The sequence below is a fragment of the Anolis carolinensis genome, chromosome 2, assembly GCF_035594765.1.
Source record: "Anolis carolinensis isolate JA03-04 chromosome 2, rAnoCar3.1.pri, whole genome shotgun sequence".
Taxonomy (NCBI): domain Eukaryota; kingdom Metazoa; phylum Chordata; class Lepidosauria; order Squamata; family Dactyloidae; genus Anolis; species Anolis carolinensis.
Genome location: NC_085842.1, coordinates 168129862 through 168151890, shown reverse-complemented (window position 1 = coordinate 168151890; position 22029 = coordinate 168129862). Strand labels below are relative to the sequence as shown.

At 43.3% G+C, this 22029-nt stretch overlaps 1 protein-coding gene across 2 annotated transcripts in view; it reads right to left on the bottom strand.

Moving 5' to 3' along the window:
• Positions 1-486: 486 nt before the first annotated feature.
• pin1 (peptidylprolyl cis/trans isomerase, NIMA-interacting 1) overlaps positions 487-22029 on the bottom strand; it is a 46622-nt gene continuing 25079 nt past the window's right edge. For both annotated transcript variants that reach the window (XM_062971050.1, XM_062971051.1), the window contains exons 3-4: positions 14326-14436; positions 487-2024 (exon numbers count right to left, since the gene is read on the bottom strand). In XM_062971050.1, the coding sequence (XP_062827120.1) occupies positions 1915-2024; positions 14326-14436 (221 nt within the window). In that variant the 3' untranslated portion in view covers positions 487-1914. The remainder of the gene's footprint in view (positions 2025-14325; positions 14437-22029) is intronic.

The window sequence follows — 22029 nt, the reverse complement described above, 5'->3', positions numbered from 1 at the left end:
GTCTCACAAACTATGTCCTTTCTATGCATTTAGGTCCTTCAGCACAACTCTAGGATATTCTTGGAGAAGAGATATTTCATTTCAATAGGAGCCACTATTATCCACAGTTTTGCATATGTAAACAAAGTCCACAGATGTATCTACAGTTAACCCTCTATATTTGCAGTTTTCACATTTGTGGATTTGACTAATATAGTATTACTTATTATTGCTATACCCCTAATCCCAGCAAATGTGTAGTGCTGATTGAATGTGGAGGGGGAAGCACCTCTAAAGCAGACTGATAGTCAGAAACATTCATAACTTTAATGTTCCACCTAAGCTTTAGGTGACCTGGCAGGGTTTCAGCGGAAGGACTGTTCTAATAACTTCAGACAAGTTCTTTTAGACATGGTAAGTTCTGCTTTATGGTGAAAAAAGAACAAAGATACATACAATCAAATAGGGCAAGAGCAAAAAAAAAACCCTCACAAAAAGAAACACAGCTCAAGGGCAAAACTGGTGATATTTAATTGGCAAGTTTCTTAAATTTTATTTTTCTTGCATAAGAGAAAGGGGACACTCTCTCTATACAAATATATACACAAAGCTTGCTTGAATCAGACCAAAAGCGAGGAAATTTGTAGGAATCTTATTTTACTAAACAGAAAGCAATGCACCACAACTGAAAATATGACTTTACAGTGTTTTCTTAAAACACAAATTGATTGTGACCTGCCACCTAAAGAAAATAATAACATACTAAAAAAATATCAAACAAACCCATTGAAACCTACATCTACCAGTCTTCCCATAAGATGGCATTTCATTAGCAAAAACCAAACATGGGAATGGTTAACATTCAGTCTACCCTAATGCAATCTAACAAAGACTTAAACTATAAAAGTGGTGAGAGAGAGCTGTATGAGAAGAGTAATGTCTTTCCTGGTCCTAAAAAAAGGCATGTTCAAGTTTTAAGTCAATGTGAAGGGATACTGGAAGAGAACATATAAGCAAGTTAAAAATCAAGTGTCTGAATCCAGAATCTAGGGAGTCATAAAATGCCCAATTTGAAGTTTTGCACAGGCAAGTCTTCTGTATTTGTTTCTATTGGTGGGCTGGTGGGTGAGAGAACAATATAGTAGAAGGGGCACTCATCCCTTCAGATTCATGGAAATTCCTCCTCTATGGACACAAAACAAGGAAGCCAAGTGGAGTCCATCTGAACACCGGTATGGCTAGTTAGGACACTATACAAATGAGGTTGGTACTTCACAGGAAGGCTATCTTGCTGAAAAATTGTTCTTGTTATAATAGGTATCCAAGAGCAATTTTTCAGTGATTGCCCATCAGAAAACTGAACACCACTGAATTTTGGGGTGAGGCGAAAAGGGAACATAGTACTTTTAAACCTAAATAAGGACATACACTAGTGGAGAAGATGCTGATTCAATCTAAAACACTAAGAGCTAAATTTTGTCACCACCAGTGGAGCCCTGCAATAAATAACTCTACTATATGTTGGATGGGAAGCTAAAGCATTGACAAATTATCCTGTAAGCACAGACACATCATTTTAACTGGAGGAATCATCAGCATCAAACTCATGCAGCTCTGAATTCATTTTTCTTTAAAACATCCTCCTCTCTGTGCCCCAGAAAGACACTACTGTCTCTCCATTTTGGATTGTTTTCAGCCTCGCCTAACCATGCATCTCTATAGAACGGGGTGGGTGGGGGAAAACATTACATCAAGGGTCCAAAGAAGGAACTGAGATATGAAACAAGGTTTTTCTTTAATACAGAATAAAAATTAAATTGCTAGATATGAAGTTTGTTCAGGGACAGAGAGCGCTCAAAGGGCTGGAATAAAGGTTTTCTCGCCCCTTTTTTCCCGCCACCCTTTCCTTTCCCAGCGCTTCGCACCAAGGCACTTTCACTCTGTACGCAGGATGATATGGATCCCTGAATCTGTGAATACTGGTCCGCTCATCTCGCCAGTCCTCAGCGCAAAGGAGGCATCTTCAAAAGGTTTCTGCATTTGACCTACCAGGGAGAAGAAGAGAGTTCAATTAAATATAACTAGAGAGCGACAGGCAGCATATCAAGAGAACCTCTGAGCCAATCAGGAACATCCCAAATGTGTCCTCTTGGATCATGAGCAAGATACAAAATGTAGATATATAAATAATCATGGAAAGCCATCCCAATTTAACACCTATTTAAATGTTGAGGGTAAAATATTTTGCTGTGCTGCTGTTTTCATTGATGGTGTGCACATATATGTATTCCATTGCATTGGATATATAATAGAAATCAAACAAGGGGTGCAAAAGTTTGCAAATGATTTTAATTGGCACTAGTATACAACAAATACATTACACACTATTCTTTGCTTTTGGAAAAATAGACCTGTTTTATCTCTTGGCAAAACTCTTATCTGCAATACTCACACACAAGCCCTTCTGCAAACACTCTACTGTTGGGTTCTCTTGAGAGTTATACAGCAGGCTCTTACCTTTCGCCCAACTCCCTTGGCACCAAAAACATGTCAATCTTACGTTCCTCCACCTTAAATGCACTCTCTGGCACAGAGGTGGGAAAACACATTGTAATGTGCATTCCTAGGCATCCTCAAACATTTATGAGACAAGAGGGCAGTGTGAAAAACATAGACTGGGTGTGCATTTTAACATTCCAGATCCTAAATCGAGCATTCTTAGCTACTTAAAACTGAGGAATCCTCAAATATTTCTTGTTAACTGCAGAAATCAAGAAATGCAAGAAAATATAAAATCCAAAAAACAGATATATCATTATTAGGTCAACTGAGAAAGCATCCAATATTTTGTGAATTTTGTTAAATTTTGCTACATGGCCAACACAGTCAGTCTTGAATATGTTTCATTAATCAGGGTCATCCATAGGATATAAAATGAGGTGGGGTTGCAGCATTACATAGTTAGAATCATAGAATCATAGAATCATAGAATAGTAGAGTTGGAAGAGACCTCAAGGGCCATCTAGTCCAACCCCCCGCTAAGAAGCAGGAAATCGCATTCAAAGCACCCCCGACAGATGGCCATCCAGCCTCTGCTTAAAAGCCTCCAAAGAAGGAGCCTCCACCACGGCCCGGGGGAGAGAGTTCCACTGCCGAACAGCCCTCACAGTGAGGAAGTTCTTCCTGATGTTCAGGTGGAATCTCCTTTCCTGTAGTTTGAAGCCATTGTTCCGTGTCCTAGTCTGCAGGGCAGCAGAAAATAAACTTGCTCCCTCCTCCCTATGACTTCCCCTCACATATTTGTACATGGCTATCATGTCTCCTCTCAGCCTTCTCCTCTGCAGGCTAAACATGCCCAGCTCTTTAAGCCTCTCCTCATAGGGCTTGTTCTCCAGACCCTTAATCATTTTAGTTGCCCTCCTCTGGACGCTTTCCAGCTTGTCAGCATCTCCCTTCATCTGCGGTGCCCAAAACTGGACACAGTTTCAAAGTTCAAAGAAGGCATTCTGCTTTCCAATGCTCTCCTACCACACATGGTGTGGAAAGGGGATTAGGATGCTACAAACAGTCCTTCCTAAAATCAGAAAGCTAGTATAACATGAAGGATGATTCTTGTTTTGCAAGGCTTACTAGTCGCAAAGTGTATTGTTATTGTTTACATGTAGTGATCAGCACTTCGCTTGCAGACAAAGCCATGGTGCTGCAGAAAGAAACTAGGTCTCAACTGCTGGCCTCTCTCTACATCTGTTTTCATAGCACAATGCACAGTTGAGGATTCAAATGCACCGAGGGCCCACTGAAGGTGGCACAAGGCCAAGAAATGCTATTTTATAAAGAGAAGTGTGGAGAGGATGCTTAATTTCATTCTTCAGTTGTCAGTTCTTCAATTCGAGGACTTAATGGAGGTTTGGGAGAATCTACAACTTGAAGAGAAAACAATTCCTGAAAATGTCTAGGAATAAAAAAGGCAGCTGCCTCGGTAGTTATTTTTCACCAATCAGAATGCATTGAGCATGGGTTCAGGATGCAAAAATGGCCTTGGAGCATCCTGAAGACATTAACACCTAAATTTTATTCCTTGCTTTTATATGTTGGGCAATGTGCTCTATATTGGGCTACCTTTGTACCAAATTTGGAAACTCCAGCTGGTCCACAATACGGCAGCCAGATTGGTTACAGGAACGTCTAGGAGTGAGCACATTAAACTTATCCAAATGTCACTCCACTGCTGCCAATTAGTTTCTGGGCGAAGTACAAAGTGTTGGTTTCAACCTTTAAAGCCCTACATTGTTTGGGTCCAGGTTACCTAAAGGATAGCCTTCTCTCGTACAATCCGTCCCGCACACTGAGATCCTCTGAGGGGTGTCTGTTCCCATCAGCCAGAACCTGACTGGCAACCATCACCCAAAGGACCTTTTCATCAGCCGCCCCACGACTGTGGAACAACCTGCCAGTAGAGCTCCGACAGCTAGATCAGCTGTCAGAATTTAAAAACCACGTAAAAACCTATGTCTTCCAGCAGGCCTACCCAGCCGGTCTTTAATTATGAATTTTAAACTCCTGTCATGTGTTTTGGTCTCTGTTGTGTGTGATTAATGTGTACTTTACAGAAATGCTTTGATCTGTATCTTTTATGGAAATGAACTTTAATGTGTGTAGAATTTTTAAAGGATTTCTGTGTTTTTAATGGTGCTGTGACCCGCCTCAAGCCATTGAGAGGCGGGAGAGAAATAAAATTATCATTATTATGCCTCATTTAGGCTAATGTAATGGCAATAAACTGTACAATTCAGAGGTATTAATGTTTCTTTATTCTACACAATCCCTAACACTGTATTGATACTAAAGATTGACAGGAGGGGGGGATTCCCAGGGATGTGGGGTAGAAAATATAACTTTCCCTGGAAACATTCTGATGCTACATTTTCTCTTGCTTCTCAGTCACAATTAGTCAAAGAAAATTTGTGGTAACATTGCCTATGCCCATCAATTCATCGATGAAACAAAAAAGTTTAACTAGCTGTACTGGATCAGTTTTTTCTCAATGTAAAATGGAATTATAAGAGGTACAATGGTGACACAGAGGGCCAGATAGGTCCAAATAGATGTTTCAATTCTATATATAATTGAAATTGTAAAGATATTTCTGGATTCTCTGTCCTTCAATAAAAGAAAGCTAAACTGTTGATATGTTATATCAAGTACAACTCTCTTTAGTTATATGCCCTTAAAATAGTGCTGTTTCAATCATTTTTGTTGAATATAAAGGAAGTATATGCCATTTTCATTATTATCACAAATCTTTCAATCATGGAATTTCCACAGCTTTGAATATGTTTGAATATATTATTCAAACCAAACATGCTAAAGGAGATATGTGGAGAAATATAATTTTTCCAATTCTACTTTTTCTGGAAAGAAATAATGGGTACCTCTCTGCTGGACATTGTGTGAGAAACCCAATCTGTTCTAGTGGTTCTTTATCTATTTGCTATCCGACTTATCTGACCTTATCTGGGACAAGAAAAATATGTTGTGGTGTTATGAATCCTTCTTTGCCTGCCTGAACCAGTTCAGTCCCAGCAATAAAAGAAAAAGTTCTTGCCATGTTGGTCCACTGTATTTTCAGCAGAGGCTACTTCTGGTTCCTGCATTTCTCTTCTTTTCTCTGCAAGATCGTGTTTTCTGAATTCTGACTTTTCAGAAAGTCTCTTTTCATGCATTACTCCATATTAGTTCATAACGCAGACTTTTTCCTTCTCACATGCCCTCTTTCTTGACCCAGCATCAGCTCAAGTCAAGATTATTCTAAACAGATAAAGTTCAGAATCCACAAAGCTGGGAATCTGTTTTATAAGAAGAGATCAGAATGTGGGGGCAAATGCTAAGAGAAAAGGCAGTTATTAAACAGCTGCAGCAAGGCACAAAGCAAATGATACCTGTAGCATCTTATTTTAAGGAAGTCCAGGAGTCAGTAGCTCCCAGCTCAAAATAACGAGACTTTTAAATATTGCAAAAGGGCACCACCTCTGCAGAAACTCATTTGAGTTCTGGGAGTTAACAGGAAGGAAAAAACAGAGAGGTAAGCTCCATGCTGCCTGAACTCAGCTCTGAAAGCCAACACAAGCATTGCTGCCTTGAGATGCCCGACATCGCATGGATCAGGCTAAGAAAGACCAAGTAAATCTCTTGTAAGTTTATGACCCTTGTCTAAGTGTTGCAAGCCATTGCTGTAGGAGACGAATATAGAAAGCTTAAAGGCAGTGTGACAGATGAATCCTTTCCCCCCTTCTTTAAAAAAAAGAGTGACGTTTGGATGATATACTAATCTCTTTGCGGGCTCTGTACGAGCTGTGCATCACAGATGCATCATGAGTCTCGGGAAGGTGGATAGAATTTATATATTCTACTTTAGACTTTAAATCCATCTGTGCCTTTTCTTTCTAGTTGGAACTCTAAACTTTCTTTTCTAAGATTAGTAATTATGTCTTTGGCCTGTTATTTCCCATGAGTCTTAGTTCACAAAAGGATTGGGAAAGGAAGTGAGTAAAGAGACATCTATCTAACATCGCAATAATCCTAGGTGTGTGGCTGCTAGAATTATTAAAAATGAAGGAGGGGGACATCTACACAGGAATGGGATTTCTTCCTTGATTTTCAGCTTCGACCATAGACAACAGTGAAAAATGTAATATCCTCCCAACAAGGACACAGAAATGGTGGGAAAGAGGGTTGCGAGGAAAGATATAAATTGAGATGAGAAAAGTATATCTTATAAGAGCCCCACATGACCCTAAAAAGGGATCTGAAAGTTTTCCCAATTTGGGGCAAACATAATATTTTTTGGATGGACTGTGATAGGTATGTGATCCTACAAGATATCCTGTCTGTACTGTCAAAAGCCTCTGCCTCCGAACTGTAGGTTTTTAGTTAATTTAAGATACACTTTTATGGTCCCCGGTAAGGAATACATTGGATGTCTTCCATTGAGATTACATGAGAGGATATACCTGAGAGACAGGCAAGCTCTCTCCCAGCCACAATTAGTTTACTGTATGCTAAGAAAGACTATTTGTGCAGGATCAACAGCCTTCCTAGACTCCAGGCACAGCTCTGACACAGCAGCAGATGTATATCTTCCCTAGAGTTAATGGAAATTAATTTCCCCCTACTGGCTAGGTAAACCAGAAACAAAAACACAATTTTGCTCTACTGCATGAGCCTAGCGGGAGACTTTAGACTCAACAGTTCATCCCTTTGCTTTTGGCTCCCTGCACCTGATAGATGGGGTTGTTCTGTTGAAGGACAGAGGAATGTTGATGGATGAGGAAGATTTAGAAATTATGAACAGTGCTGATGGTAGAATCATAGAATCATAGAATAGTAGAGTTGGAAGAGACCACATGGGCCATCCAGTCCAACCCCCTGCCAAGAAGCAGGAAATCGCATTCAAAGCACCCCCGACAGATGGCCATCCAGCCTCTGCTTAAAAGCCTCCAAAGAAGGAGCCTCCACCACGGCCCCGGGGAGAGAGTTCCACTGTCGAACAGCTCTCACAGTGAGGAAGTTCTTCCTGATGTTCAGGTGGAATCTCCTTTCCTGTAGTTTGAAGCCATTGTTCCGTGTCCTAGTCTGCAGGGCAGCAGAAAACAAGCTTGCTCCCTCCTCCCTATGACTTCCCTTCACGTATTTGTACATGGCTATCATGTCTCCTCTCAGCCTTCTCTTCTGCAGGCTAAACATGCCCAGCTCTTTAAGCCGCTCCTCATAGGGCTTGTTCTCCAGACCCTTAATCATTTTAGTCGCCCTCCTCTGGACGCTTTCCAGCTTGTCAACATCTCCCTTCAACTGTGGTGCCCAAAATTGGACACAGTATTCCAGGTGTGGTCTGACCAAGGCAGAATAGAGGGGGAGCATAACTTCCCTGGATCTAGACGCTATTCCCCTATTGATGCAGGCCAGAATCCCATTGGCTTTTTTAGCAGCCGCATCACATTGTTGGCTCATGTTTAACTTGTTGTCCACAAGGACTCCAAGGTCTTTTTCGCACACACTGCTGTCAAGCCAGGCGTCCCCCATTCTGTATCTTTGATTTCCATTTTTTCTGCCGAAATGAAGCATCTTGCATTTGTCCCTGTTGAACTTCATTTTGTTAGTTTCGGCCCATCTCTCTAGTCTGTCAAGATCGTTTTGAATTCTGCTCCTGTCTTCTGGAGTGTTAGCTATCCCTCCCAGTTTTGTGTCGTCTGCAAACTTGATGATCGTGCCTTCTAGAATCATGCAGGAACAGGATGTGGCAGTAGTCACCGGCTTTCCTTCTCCCCAGATCCCCCCCCCCCCCCGAAAAGATCACACACATTTAGGAACAATATATTTATATTTGATGAAATTACCATAACCACAAAATACAAGGGTGTGGGGGCCAATTTAAATTAGTGATTTAAATTGTTTCTCATTTTGTAATTTAGTTTATAATTGATCGTAATTAAGTTTTTTATTTTAAACTCCACACACTTCTTCAACAAATATGGATACTAATTAATTGCTACAACAAATATAATTAATTGGTTTGCATTAAATAATTACTCTTTGCAATATTTGTCTTTGCAAACATGCATGAAACAAGATACTTGAACTTCCATATATCGGGAACGTTCCAAAAGTAAGGTTACTTGGCAAGAAGAGAAAAAAGTGTTCTTTGCTCGCTAAACTTTCAATCATTCATAATCTGAGCAATGAATGCACTGCAGAGCTCAAGTAGTTAGGAAAGATGTATAGGAATACAAGAACATGAACAGGAATACAAACTACATAAATAGAATCAACCACGCCGCCTTGGTAATGATCAAGAGCTGTACAATATTCTAGGCTGCTGCTCCTTAATACATACTATGAAAAGTAATGTACTGGGAATACTGAGTCCTTTGGGTGTTTTGGATTTCAGCTCCAGTCAGTGTGGCCACTCTTCATATGGGCATCACAGCTGAATACATATGGAAACACACAAATTTCCCAATCCTTGTACTAAGCCATGGGTGGGAAACCCTTTTTATGCCAAAGGCCATTTGGATAGGTATAACATCATTTGTGGGCTATACCTTTGTTTGTTTGTTTATTATAAATGATTATGAAATAATTATATATTCTTATATTATTGCAAATTATGAAATTATATAAGAAACACCAAATGACTATTTTAAAGGCCATACAGCACAGAGAGCTGTCTTCACGCACACATGCCTACCAACTTAAAAACAATAGTGGGTGAAGTAGAACATGCCTGCGTGCAGAAAGGAATCTAGAAATGGCTCAGGCCTAAATAGCAAGCAGCCCATAGAAGAGTCAGCATGATGGCTTGGAGGAGCAACAGGATCCAAGGAAAGTGGGTGGACTGGGGCAGGCGTCCTTCCCCGCACCAGGCTAGACCAAATGATTTTTGTGGGCCTTATACGGCTCACGGGTGGACCTTCCCGATCTCTGCATGATGACCTGTTGGGAAACTCATGCCAAAATCGCCATGGGCAGAAACAACCCAAATTGAAGGCCAAATGCCTGAGAGGCAAAGGCATAATAATTAGAACCCTATTATCCACTAGAACAGAGAAGGAGACGGAGCAAGGAGGAAAAGATCTAGTTCAAAAATAGCAACCTGCCTCCCACCTCTTGAAGTGATGCCAATTCAACAGTCTACCTTCATCCCTGTGTCAACCATACTACCATAACAGACCAAGCAAAAACGATCCACACAAATTATAGTCAGGGATCCTGTGGAGTAATGAAACATTCCTGCTTGAAAAGAGCAGTAAGAGAGCCAGAGGAGAGCAGCCAGGGCTTGTAAAACCCCTGGTTCCACCATCTCCATTTGACCTGTGTCTGCACACCAGCTAGTTTAACCCTGGTCTCAATCTGGGGAGGCCATTGAAGGTTCTCCCACACCCACAACAACCACAGCTACATGGTCTTGGGTGTGAATTATTTTGCTTTGATTGCTTTTTTAATCCTGCATTTTGGATTTGGAACATATCCAATGTTCATATATGGATTCTTGAGGTCTTTTCTGTGCACTCGAATTCCCTTAATCTTCATCTGAATTTCAGTTTTTGCATTGATTGTTAAAGGCACCAGATCTGAATCATTACTTGGTTAGTATCTGAGTGAGAGACAAGGGCCAGACCAAAAGATCTTGGGAGCTGTGTATGGCTCCCAGGCTGTACATCCCCCACCCCCAAACTAGGCAAACCTACAACTTACTCACTGGCCAACTGACACTGCAGTGACTCAACAAACAAATGGAAAGAACCAGAAAATTCTCTGAAGTGATGAAAAAGAGGGAAAATGTAGATTTAAATAACACTACAAGGAGTAAAACTACCTCTGAGTATTCCTTGTCCAAGAAAATTTTATTAAATTCATGGGATCACCACAAGTTAACAGTGACTTGAAAGCACCTACACACAAAACCGTAAGAAGGAGAGAAAGATGAAGGAAGATTCTTTTATGATGGAGTCAGCTTATAGAGAAAGGCGCAAGTTGGGCGTGAGTGTGCTTTCCTCCATAAATTCTTGTAGGATAACAGATATGCATACATATACAAGTTAAAGATTGTAAGAAGGGAAATGTTATTTTTTCCCCTTGGATTGTGTATTCCATAGTTTGGACAAGATGCCCTTCTAGTCTCTTCCAACTCTATGCTTCTATCATTCTAAGAAGGGAGAGCCATTCCAATTAGACTGAAATACAGAGTTTCCTCTATTACCCTTTCTTCCGCCCCATTCCTTTCCTCCTCCAAGTAGATTTTTTTGTCTGAAAGCCAATTTTACTCTCAAACCAAGAGATCCTGATTTCAAAATGAAGAAAAACAACTGCCTGGGCTTCAATAAAGTCATAAGAGGATACGTCAATTACTTGGTACTTTTTTTAAAAAAAAGAGAAGATGATAAATTGGAATGTTTGAGCCATTTCACTTCCAAACATAACCAGGATTCATGGTTCTAATAAATTACGGTTTTGCAGTTCCACAAAATGAATGAAATGAGCAAAAATATGAGAGATTGGAAGCGGTGTGTCAGGCAAATGTGAGCAGCTGCTTATGCCACCAGTGCCACCCAGTGGCCAAAGGGATACTGCTAGTTTTGCCAGGCACCATTCGTCCCTCTCATCTAAAACCATCTCTTTCAGTTCAGTCACCCAGGATCAGTGCTGGGCTGACAGTTTCTAAATGAGACTAAACTACCACTCACTGGCAGCTCAAGATTAATGGCTGTTTCATTACTTCCTGATCCATAAAGTGTCAATATTAGCAACCATCTTTAAAAACATGTGCACGCCCGCCCGCACGCACGCACACACACAGAAATATTTGACTGAGGAAGAAACGGCTGCCACTTGACAGCAAGAGATAGAAATTAAGACAAAGAGCAATTAAAATGCTTATCTCTATGCAAAGCAAGACCTGGATTCCAAAAGAAAAAGTTTTGGCTAGATGGAAGTCCACAGAGTCTTGGCTAATGGTTGCGCAAACATTATGTGACTCTCATGTAGTTTGGGCTTTTATGGTTTCTAGCAGAAATCGTTGCCTTTAGAAACAATATGGGTATGCTAACGAAAACCTGGTAAAGTCACTTAGCCTACTTGTTTTGCAAACAGATGTTCTGCATGCAAGGAAAAATGTTCACAAATACTTCACTCAAGTTCACATGTAAAACTTTTTTAAAATACTTCATTCAAATGTAAGAAATGAAACTTATTTTGCTTCCATACTTTACAAGCTTCTCATTCTTCTGATTGGGACCTGTTCCGTGAGAACAATACATCCATTTTGGGACTAAAACAGAGCTGATATTCTCTCTTCTGGATGATGTAAGGGATGAAAGGTCAAGATACCCAGTGTCTTCCTCATACCACTAGGTCTCAGCATGCTCCCTGCAATATCACTGGGAATACGCCAGTGTCTGCAGGACTCAATTTTCTTGAACCCATCCCTTATGACTGAGAAAATCCTTTTAGAGAGACCCATACAGCCAGCCTGCTGGAGAACTACAACCCTGCTAATGAAATCCATTAATTCAGTAATGGGGAGCCAGCATAGTGTAGTGGTTTGAGCGTTGGTTTACAACTCTGAAAATCAGAGTTCCTGTTTGGCCATGGAAACCCTCTAAGCGACCTTGGACAAGTTTCAATCTCTCTCAACCTCAGAGGGAAATAAATAGTAAACCTATTTTGAACAAATCTTGCCAAGAAAACCATGTTTTAGGGTCCCCTTAAGCTTGCCAAAAGGATGTCTGCTCCTTACATTGTTTTAAAGTAAACATTTCACATTTTTCCCATCAACAAATCCAAGAAGCATGGTAACTGGGTGAAGGGGAGAGGCTGTCCTCTCTGCTTTAAACCAAAAATTGGATATGTAGTAAACAGTCTGCTACCTTAATCGCTTTTTTATGGACACCAAATCGCACAAGAAAATTTGTGGGACTCACACAGCCATCACTAAACAGCTCATAAAAAACCCTTAAGCTCATTTGATAGAGGCTCACTGTCTACAGTTACCGATGTATTGCAGGGTCATTCAGAGGGGGATAGCTCATCTTCTTAGGGAAACACATCGCAAATGACAGCCATAAAGGTGCTGTAATCTCTGCAGCGGAAGACAATATCCAACTGAAGTTGCCTTCTGCATGCAAAGATGTGCAAGTGTTTTTGCAGATAATGGTATTTTTTCACAGGAGGACCACAAATCGTTGAAGGCTTGGTATTCAACTTTCATCACAGAAATAAATATTTTTAACCAATCTCTCCCCCAGTATCCAGCAAAGACAGAAAAATGCACCAAAACTTCATATGATGAAGACTTCAGTGTTCATTTTCATACAAAAGCCTTTAGATAGCCCTTCAAAGTCAGCCAAGTACAGGTAGTTCCTGCTGAAATTTAGAAACCTAGGGATAGGTTAGGACCGGCAACATGGAATGGCTTCAGCATATCAAACAGCCACTCTGCACAGTGAGGAGGAGCTAAATACATTCTTCAAAAACAAACAAACCTACGCCAATGATTTAAATTGACTGCAGAATTCTGAGGACTGATGCCCACTTGAATCCATGAAGCTGCCTCAGACCACTGGTTGACCTTACTCAGCAGTGTCTACTCCAACAGCAGTATTCCATTCGCTGAATTTTAGAGTTTTTTACTGAATTCCTGCACTTTCCAGATGAAGCCATAGAAAAGGCAGGATCCAGCAGACTTGGCCAACATGCCTCAGGGCAAAGCTAGATAAACCACAGCATCCCTTCCAGCTCTCTTGCTGCGCCAAAGGCGAGGACAAATTGATCAATCAAATGTATAACGCAGCAGGTGGAACAACCTCCATAGTGGTGAAATCGTTAAAAGAGCAGGTAGCCTTTAATACAAACACACAATAGAAACCAACTGGAGGGAAGGAGGAAGCCAGGCCTCAGCTGGTGCAATACAGTAGACAGAAAGCTTAATCATACGGAATGAAGCAGAGAAAGGCCTTAAGTTGTAACAGATGGGAAAGACCAGTCACTTTCTCCGTGATCCTCTTGGGAAGAAGAATGCGCATGATGCAACCCTCAGTTTAGTTTACCATGCCCTAAAACAAGTGTTGTTTTGTTTTGTTTTATTTTGTTGTTTGTTTCAGAATGAAAGATCCCAATATGTGTTGCCTTAATTCTCTCAGGAACTATCTGGAAAGCACATAATACAAAGTGAGACCACACAATCTGGAGACAAGGCGTTTGTGGACAGCACAACAGTGTGCTATCAGTGCACTCTTTCAGTTTCAACACTGCAAGCTGAACACAATCAACAAAGAAGCCATGGTCATCATACAACACTCAAGAGGTGCAATCCCTGATTTATGATAGTTAAGCTGATTGGGAGCATAAGAGATCTGACTGCTAACCACTACAGTTAATATTCACCATAACAAGAGCAGCACTATTCCTTACAGTGCTAATCACAAGCAGTTGCCAAGTGATAAACATACTTTCTATCCAAGAAACAAAACCCAGCATATGTAGGCTGGAATTTTGTGCACAAGCACAACATTGTGAACTACTCAAAGCAGGACCACAATTTCAGGGTGCCTAAAACATGGTCAAGAAGCTATGGACACTATTATCAGTGTTCTCTGGGTCTGTACCTTATTCCAAGATAACTGACCTTGTTTTTAAAATAGCACATGTATGCTTCCTACTTAGCAGGTCACATGAAAGCCATTTTCCATCCCACTCAGGAAAGAAGTGTTTGGCACATCCATACCTTTTACAAACTTCCCATTCCTCTTGGGAAGGAAGGTTGTACACACATAAAATCCTGGCTCTACTCACCCCTTCCAAAAGTGCCCAGGTCTCCCCCTGCCTTGGCCGAGCTGCAGTCACTGAACTGTGATGCTAAGGTTTCAAAGTCTTCTTCTCCAGATTTAATCTTCTGGATGTAGCCTGTAAACAGGAAAGAAGAAACAAACATTGGTGAGAGAGCCAATAATCTGTGTAATCCAGTGGTTTCTAACCTTTGGGCCTCCAGGTGTTTTGGACTCCAGTTCTCACAGTTCCTAACAACTGGTAAACTGGCTGGGATTTCTAGTAGTTAAAGTCCAAAACACCTAGATGCCCAAAGGTTGGGAACCACTGGTGTAATCTTTCAGAAAGAGAAGGAGAGATAGCTGGACATTTTCAGATGATAAGATGATGTCTTGGGCTGTACAACCTCTGACTGCAAGGGGTTTCAAAAGGGGAAGTGTCACAAAATAATGCCCCTTTTGATTAAAATAAAACAAAACAAATGTCCCTGTAAGTATATACATGGAGACACTTCCTCACCAATGTCTGAAGAGAGCCCCCAGATGGCGTAGTGGACTAAGTGACTTGAAGGTTGGGTTGCTGACCTGAAAGCTGCCAGGTTCAAATCCCACCTGGGGAGAGTGTGGATGAGCTCCCTCTATCAGCTCTAGCTCCATGCGGGGACATGAGAGAAGCCTCCCACAAGGATGGTAAAAACATCAAAATATCCAGGCGTCCCCTGGGCAACGTCCTTGCAGACGGCCAATTCTCTCACTCCAGAAGCAACTCCGGTTGCTCTTGACACGAAAAAAAAAACAACAATGTCTGAAGTGTATAATTCAGATACACATTTAACATCCTGATAACAATTAGAGTGAAAGGCACAAATACTTCCTACCAAAATTAATCCCATCTGCTTAAGCCAGTGCTTCTTGACCTATGGGTCCCCAAGTGTTTTGGCCTACAACTCCCAGAAATCCCAGCCAGTTTACCAGCTGTTAAGATTTCTGGGAGTTAAAGGCCAAAACATCTCGGGAACCAACAGGTTGACAACCACTGGCTTAAGCCATTCTAATCATGTTGTATCACTGTTAGTATTACTACTACTACATGACCCAAACTGCCTAACTTGTGAATCAATTCCATATTTACATTTGTCTGCCAAGTCCGCAGAGCTACAAAACCTAGTGTTCCGTCCCCCAGGACGATGGTTTGCCTTACTTATTGGTCGTTTGTTTGTTTTCCCTCCTTTGCATTTTGTTTCAGCCTTTGGCTGCAAAGCCCAGGAAAGGTGGCTTGAAGTCTGCAAGAGCTGGCTGCAGTTTTCTTTGCAATGATTGGTCAAAGAGTACAACATCTTAGGACCGCCCTTTTTACCAGGGTCTAGTCTCCATTTTAGAGTTTCATTCTGGCTATAGTCTTCCAACGTGCTGGAGCTGTGCAAGGCTAACTGGGACAAATCATCCTCAAAACCAGGCCAATCTAAGCCTATCCAAATTAGATAAGTATTGAATTATACTGATCTGGAATAGGAAATCTAGTTAGAGGAGCAGGGTTATTCCATCGCTTCTAGAACTAATCTTTGCTGTAAAGATAGGGAAGGAAAGAGTTTCTCCTTCTAATATAGACAGCGTGATTAGGGTATAGTGGTTTTATAATCACCTTTGCCTTCTGGAACCAGGGATAATTCTGCAACTAAAACCTATGGAAATTTGTTTCATTTCTGCAACTTTAAGATCTGTGCCAGGTTTACAACCTTGTATGAATAAACATCCTTTTTTGAAGTTATCCAGACTCAGTCGTTCAATATCTATAGGACAGCTTATAGGGATTTGCAGTTCGCCCGGATAAAGGACAGCACGTTTCAGTTTTATAGTTTTTTTATTGTCCGGCGGACGGCACAGTTTTGAGGTAGATCAGCGGTTTTTCCGCTTGAGCTAGCTTGCACGGCTTATAGTTTTTTATAGTTTAGGAAGTTTAGTATAGGCCGCGGCTTTTCCGCCTGAGCTCAGTCTGCATACCTAAAGACTCTACCAGCGTCTGAGGCAGTGGAGCCCGCTCTCAGACCTGAAGGAGTCAAATAGTGGGGCTCTATTTCCTTGCTATTTGGCTCGCGTGTGCGCACGTGGCCCAGTGGCTTTCTGGGTTTGCACAGGCTGTGCAGTTCCCAGCAACGTCCAGGGCTCCCTCGGCGGTAGACCTCGAGCCGCGGAGCACCAGCGACAGTTCTTTGGCTGGCTCTGAGGCGTGAAGCCCACCAGAACCAGGCTAGAACCTGGACAGGCCTGGCAACGCTGCTGCGAGTTCGGCCGGAGCACTCGGCCGGCTTCGACCTGCCTCATCATCCTGCGGTGGTGACCTGCCTCATGGTCCGGCGGTGGTGACCTGCCTCATCGTCCTGCGGTGGTGACCTGCCTCATCGCCTGGCGGTGGTGACCTGCCTCATCGTCCTGCGGTGGTGACCTGCCTCATCGTCCTGCGGTGGTGACCTGCCTCATCGTCCTGCGGTGGTGACCTGCCTCATCGTCCTGCGGTGGTGACCTGCCTCATCATCCTGCGGTGGTGACCTGCCTCATTGACCTGCGGCGGTGACCTGTCTCATCATCCTGCGGTGGTGACCTGCCTCATTGACCTGCGGTGGTGACCTGTCTCATCGTCCTGCGGTGGTGACCTCCCTTCACAGCGGGGAGGAGGCGTCTCTTCTCTCCTCCTTTCCAAAGCCAGCCTCGGTGCTCCTTCGGCGGCAGGCCTCGAGCCGCGGAGCACAAGGTGCTTGAAAATTTGGCGAAGTCGCCATTTTGGCAGTTTACGTCACTCGGGCAAGGGAGGTATCAAGTGGCAAGTTGCTGTCAGTTGGCATTTTGCAGCTTGCCTACCAAAGTTTGGCGCCAAAGGTCACAATCTTTGTAAAGTATAGTTACTTAGTGATATATATTGCTATGGTTAAGTGCTGTGAATTGTATTATATATTGAATTTGCTTTTATTGTAAATTTACTTGCAGGTATATTGCATTTGCCTTTGTTGTAAATTTACTTGCTATTAAGAATACATAATGTCTATGCAATTTCAAGATGATGCAGATGGTATACCTCCTTCTGAGGCTGAAAGTAGGAATGAAAGGCCCCAAAGGATAAAGCACCCTTCAGCCAAGATGCTAGCCCATCTAATAGATGAAAAGGAGCTCCTCCATGTGAGGTTAGGTTCGGCATGGGAGCGAATTGTAACATTAATGGACAGAATTGAGAGCTTGGGTATTACAAGGGTGCCATCCATATTACAGACAGACCTTGAAGAGACCTTCGGTATTTGGAGGGGTTTGGTGTCTAAGATAGTCCAGGTCCTCGAGCGCATTAACGCCAAGGATTCAGAGTTAGAAATAGTGAGTGTCTTAGCTGACACTAATGAGAAAGAAAATAAGGTGAGGGCAATTCTAGATGCCTTGGAATTTAGTTCTCCATCTGTTAATCTAAGGTCTGAGCCAAAAGGAAATCAGTCTTCCTTATGCAGCCATGAGACCAATCTTTTAAAATCACCTGCTGTGGCACTTAGTCTTAAGTCCAACCGCTCTAGCCAGGTATCTAAACTAAGGGAGTGTGCATCATCTAAACATAGCCACTCTAGCAAGTCTTCTGCTGCTGGGAGTGCCATCTCTTCCCTAGCTGCCTTGCACATTAAGGAGGCTGCACGTCTGGAGCTAAAGAGCAAGGTAGCGGGGGCGGAGGCTGATGCTAAGGCAGCTGATCTCACCCTTCCCTTTAAAGAAGAAGAGCAACGACTGCAAATAGAACAGGCCCGTAGACAAAGCGAAATGCAAATAGAACAGGCCCGTAGACAAAGCGAAATGCAAATAGAACAGGCCCGTAGACAAAGCGAAATGCAAATGGAACAGGCCCAAAGGCAAGGTGAAATAGAAATGCTTAGAATAAGGATGGATGCTACTGCCAAAAAGGTAAGGGCTGAGACTTTGGCCAAGGCCCTAATTGAGCCACTCACAGAAGAAAATGTAAGTCAGTTGCCGAAGCAGGACCCTTCTTCCAAGGTGCTTGTGCATCTTAATAGCTTAAACAGCCAGTTTTCGGATGAGGAACAGGAAGACTTCTCTCCTTACCCAGAGCAGGGCCCCAAAGTCACTTTTGAGTTTCCTGCAGAGCAGAGCGTCATAGCGGGGAGCTCACCCTTGCCCGAGCTACCTGTGCCTCCTGCTAAATCCCTAGGTCAGTCAATCAGGGCCTCAAGGCCAAGTGCTAGTTGGCCCTTACAGACAGCTGCACAGGGAGCCACCGATTCGTCAGTGGTCGATGTCATCCCTCCAAGAGGCCAAAGGTTGACGCAAGGTGCACGGTGGGAGTCCACTCCACAACAGCAAACTCCTCAATTGTTCCCTTCGACGCCAGAGTCCCAGCTTGTCTCCATCATCAGAAGCCCCAGAAGAGATCTTAAGGACAAGGGTGTCGAAAAGTTTTCGGACAAGCCTGAGGAATTTCTTCTCTGGAAGGCCACCTTCCAGAGAGCAATCAGAGACTTAAAGTTATTGCCTGAGGAAGAACTGACTCTTCTGGCTGCATGGTTGGGCCCAGCCTCATCCTCACAAGTTAAGAAGATCTACGCAGCCCACGTAGCCGATCCCGACAAAGCCCTGGAAAAGGCCTGGGCCAGGTTGCAGCAGAGGTATGGGGCCAGCACAGAGATTGAAGCATCTCTTATGGACAAGCTCCAAAGGTTCCCAGCTTTGAAACTCAAAGACTTCAAACTCTTGTGGGACCTCAGCGATCTCCTTACGGAATTAGAGTCGGCCAAGGAGAATCCAGAACTGCCCGGTTTGAAGTGCCTCGATCAGCACCTGTCCCAGAGGCAGATCTTGACCAAGCTGCCCTTCACTTTGCAAGAACGCTGGGGACAGGAGGTCTTCAACTACAAGGAGGCCCACTCCCAGGCATACCCTCCATTTTCTCATTTGGTCCAGTTCATCACCAGGGCGGCCAGAGAAAGGAATGATCCGCAGACGGGCCTCCCCACCTTATACCAAGGGACCCAGCCAGAGAAGGCACCTAAAGTGGAGAAAAAACCATCCAGAGAGGCCAAAAGACCGGTTAGTGTTAAGGCTGTTGAAACTCAGCACAGGGCCAACGAATCCAAGTCAGAGGTGAAGGAGGTGCTCTGCCCCATTCACCAAAAGCCTCACAGTTTGGCCAACTGCCGGGAATTTGGCAAGAAGCCTTATAAAGAAAGACAACAGATTGTACAGAAGCTGGGCATATGTTTTAGGTGCTGTGGAGCAACTCCTCACTTTGCATCCAACTGCAAAGAAAACGTCAAGTGTGAGAAATGCAACAGCCTCAAGCATTGCACCGCAATGCACAACTCCAGTGTCATCTCCCACCCCAAAGGGAACGTTTCACCAAAAGAAAAGTCAGCAGTCGAAGACACCGACAAGCCAGTCGTACCAGAGATGCAGGTGGAGGTTTCAGCAGTCGCCTGTACAGAGCTGTGTTCTGACTCGCACCAGTACAGAGTTTGTCATCCTATCTGCCTAGCGGATGTATATCCAGCCAAGAGCCCTTGGCTTAGAAAGAGACTCTATGTGGCCCTGGATTCACAGAGCGACGCCTCCCTGGCTACTCCAGAGTTCTTCCGCATGTTTGACCTTAAAACCAAGATGGTTGACTACACTATGACTACGTGTGCAGGAAAGAAGAAGTTGCAGGGTCGCATAGCATCCGGCTTTGTTGTTTCCTCTTGCGACCAGAAGAGGCAGTTCAAGTTGCCAGACCTGATTGAGTGTTCCTCCATCCCTCGGAACAAAAAACAAATTGTAACTAGAGAAGTTGTGGAGGCTCATCCACATTTGCGACGATTAAAGAATGCCATACCTGCTTTCCGTCCAGATGTGGACATTGCCCTTCTGCTTGGTGCGGACTGTCCGAACTTGTTCTATGTGAACGACCAAGTTAAGGGACCTCCAGGGGCGCCCATTGCTCAGCTGCTACCACTAGGCTGGACAGTTACAGGCCCAGTGTGCATAAACAAGATGCACCCACCATCGTCGTTGGACTCCAATCAAGCACAGGTGCTTAAAGGTGGACGTCCTACACTTGTGCGCAGTTGCCTAAGTCACATCTCAGTCTACTGCCAAGCAATAACTCCAGAGTATTCCTCCATCTTCAAAGTCTCTGAGAGAGACGAAGCCACAGCGCTCTCGAAAGATGAGCAAAGGTTTTCGGACATTATGAATGCTCAAGTCTCACGAAGTGCAGAGGTGAAAGCCTGCAAATCAACCACAGAAATCAAGATGGGCCAAAGATCTTGCCTGGAACCACACCGTTTTGAATGTTTTTCGGAGTGGCACAGTCTTCTTAGAGCAGTTGCTAGGCTTATACATCGTTTAGCTTGCAAAGATAGTGAGCCTTTACAGGTCCAGGATATGATAAAGGCTAAGAGCGTCATATTCAAGTCAGTACAGAGATCTGCTTTCAAGCAGGAAATAGCTAGGCTAGAGCAAGGGCTCAACATCCCTAATCAAAGTCTTCTAAATGAGTTAAACCCATTTCTAGACAAGGAGGGTATTTTGAGAGTTGGAGGAAGGTTAGCCAAAGCTAAACTCAAGGCGTGCATAAAAAACCCCATCATCATACCCCCTAATAGTCACACTGCATTGCTGCTCGTTCGGCATCACCATGAAAGGATCCATCATCAGGGTAGAACTCTAACTGAGGCAGCCCTTAGAAATGAAGGTCTGTGGGTAGTTAATGCCAAAAGGTTGGTCAACAGTTGTATTTTCAAATGTGTTAAATGCAGGCGCCTTAGGCGAAACTGTCAAAGTCAGTTGATGGCAGAAATACCTCAGGATAGGACTTTGACAGACCCACCCTTTTCCCATGTGGGAATCGATGTGTTTGGTCCTTGGGAGGTTGTCACTAGGAAAACCAGGGGTGGTGTTGTAAATAACAAGAGGTGGGCAGTTTTGTTTACTTGTTTAGTAATACGAGCTGTCCATATAGAAGTCATAGAAGGGATGGACACTTCATCATTTTTAAACGCATTAAAAAGGTTCATAGCCCTCAGAGGGCCAATTAAGTCAATTCGGTCGGACTGTGGCACCAATTTTGTAGGTGCGACCAAAGAACTCAATTGTGTGTCTAGGTTTGGGAGAGACCCAAAGGTTCAGAACTTTACGAATACTGAACAAATTATGTGGACTTTCAATGTTCCTCACGCCTCCCACATGGGTGGTGTTTGGGAGAGGATGATTGGTATTAGTCGCAAAATCCTTAATGCCATGCTTTTGAGTCATAGGTCATTGACGCATGATGTTTTGGTGACACTTATGGCGGAAGTTACCGCAATTATCAACAACCGGCCGCTGGTTCCCCTTACCAGTGACCCTGAGAACTTACAACCACTGACTCCTGCACTTATTTTGACACAAAAGGTGCCAGGATGGAAGGACATCATGTTGCCAGTTCCGGACGGAACTCACCGTGCCCTGTGGAAACAGGTGCAGTCCTTGGCCAACCACTTTTGGAAAAGGTGGAAAGCTGAGTACTTAAGCCAGCTTCAAGCTAGAAGAATCTGGCAAAGCCCACAGGACAACATTGAGGTTAACAACGTTGTGTTGTTAAAGGACAAAGACTTGCCCCGCCATGCATGGCCCATGGGCATTGTATTAAAGACCTTTCCTTGCCCGGACGGTAAGGTCAGGAAAGTTCAATTAAAGACTTGCAACAGAGACAAAGTGTCCATTTTGGACAGAC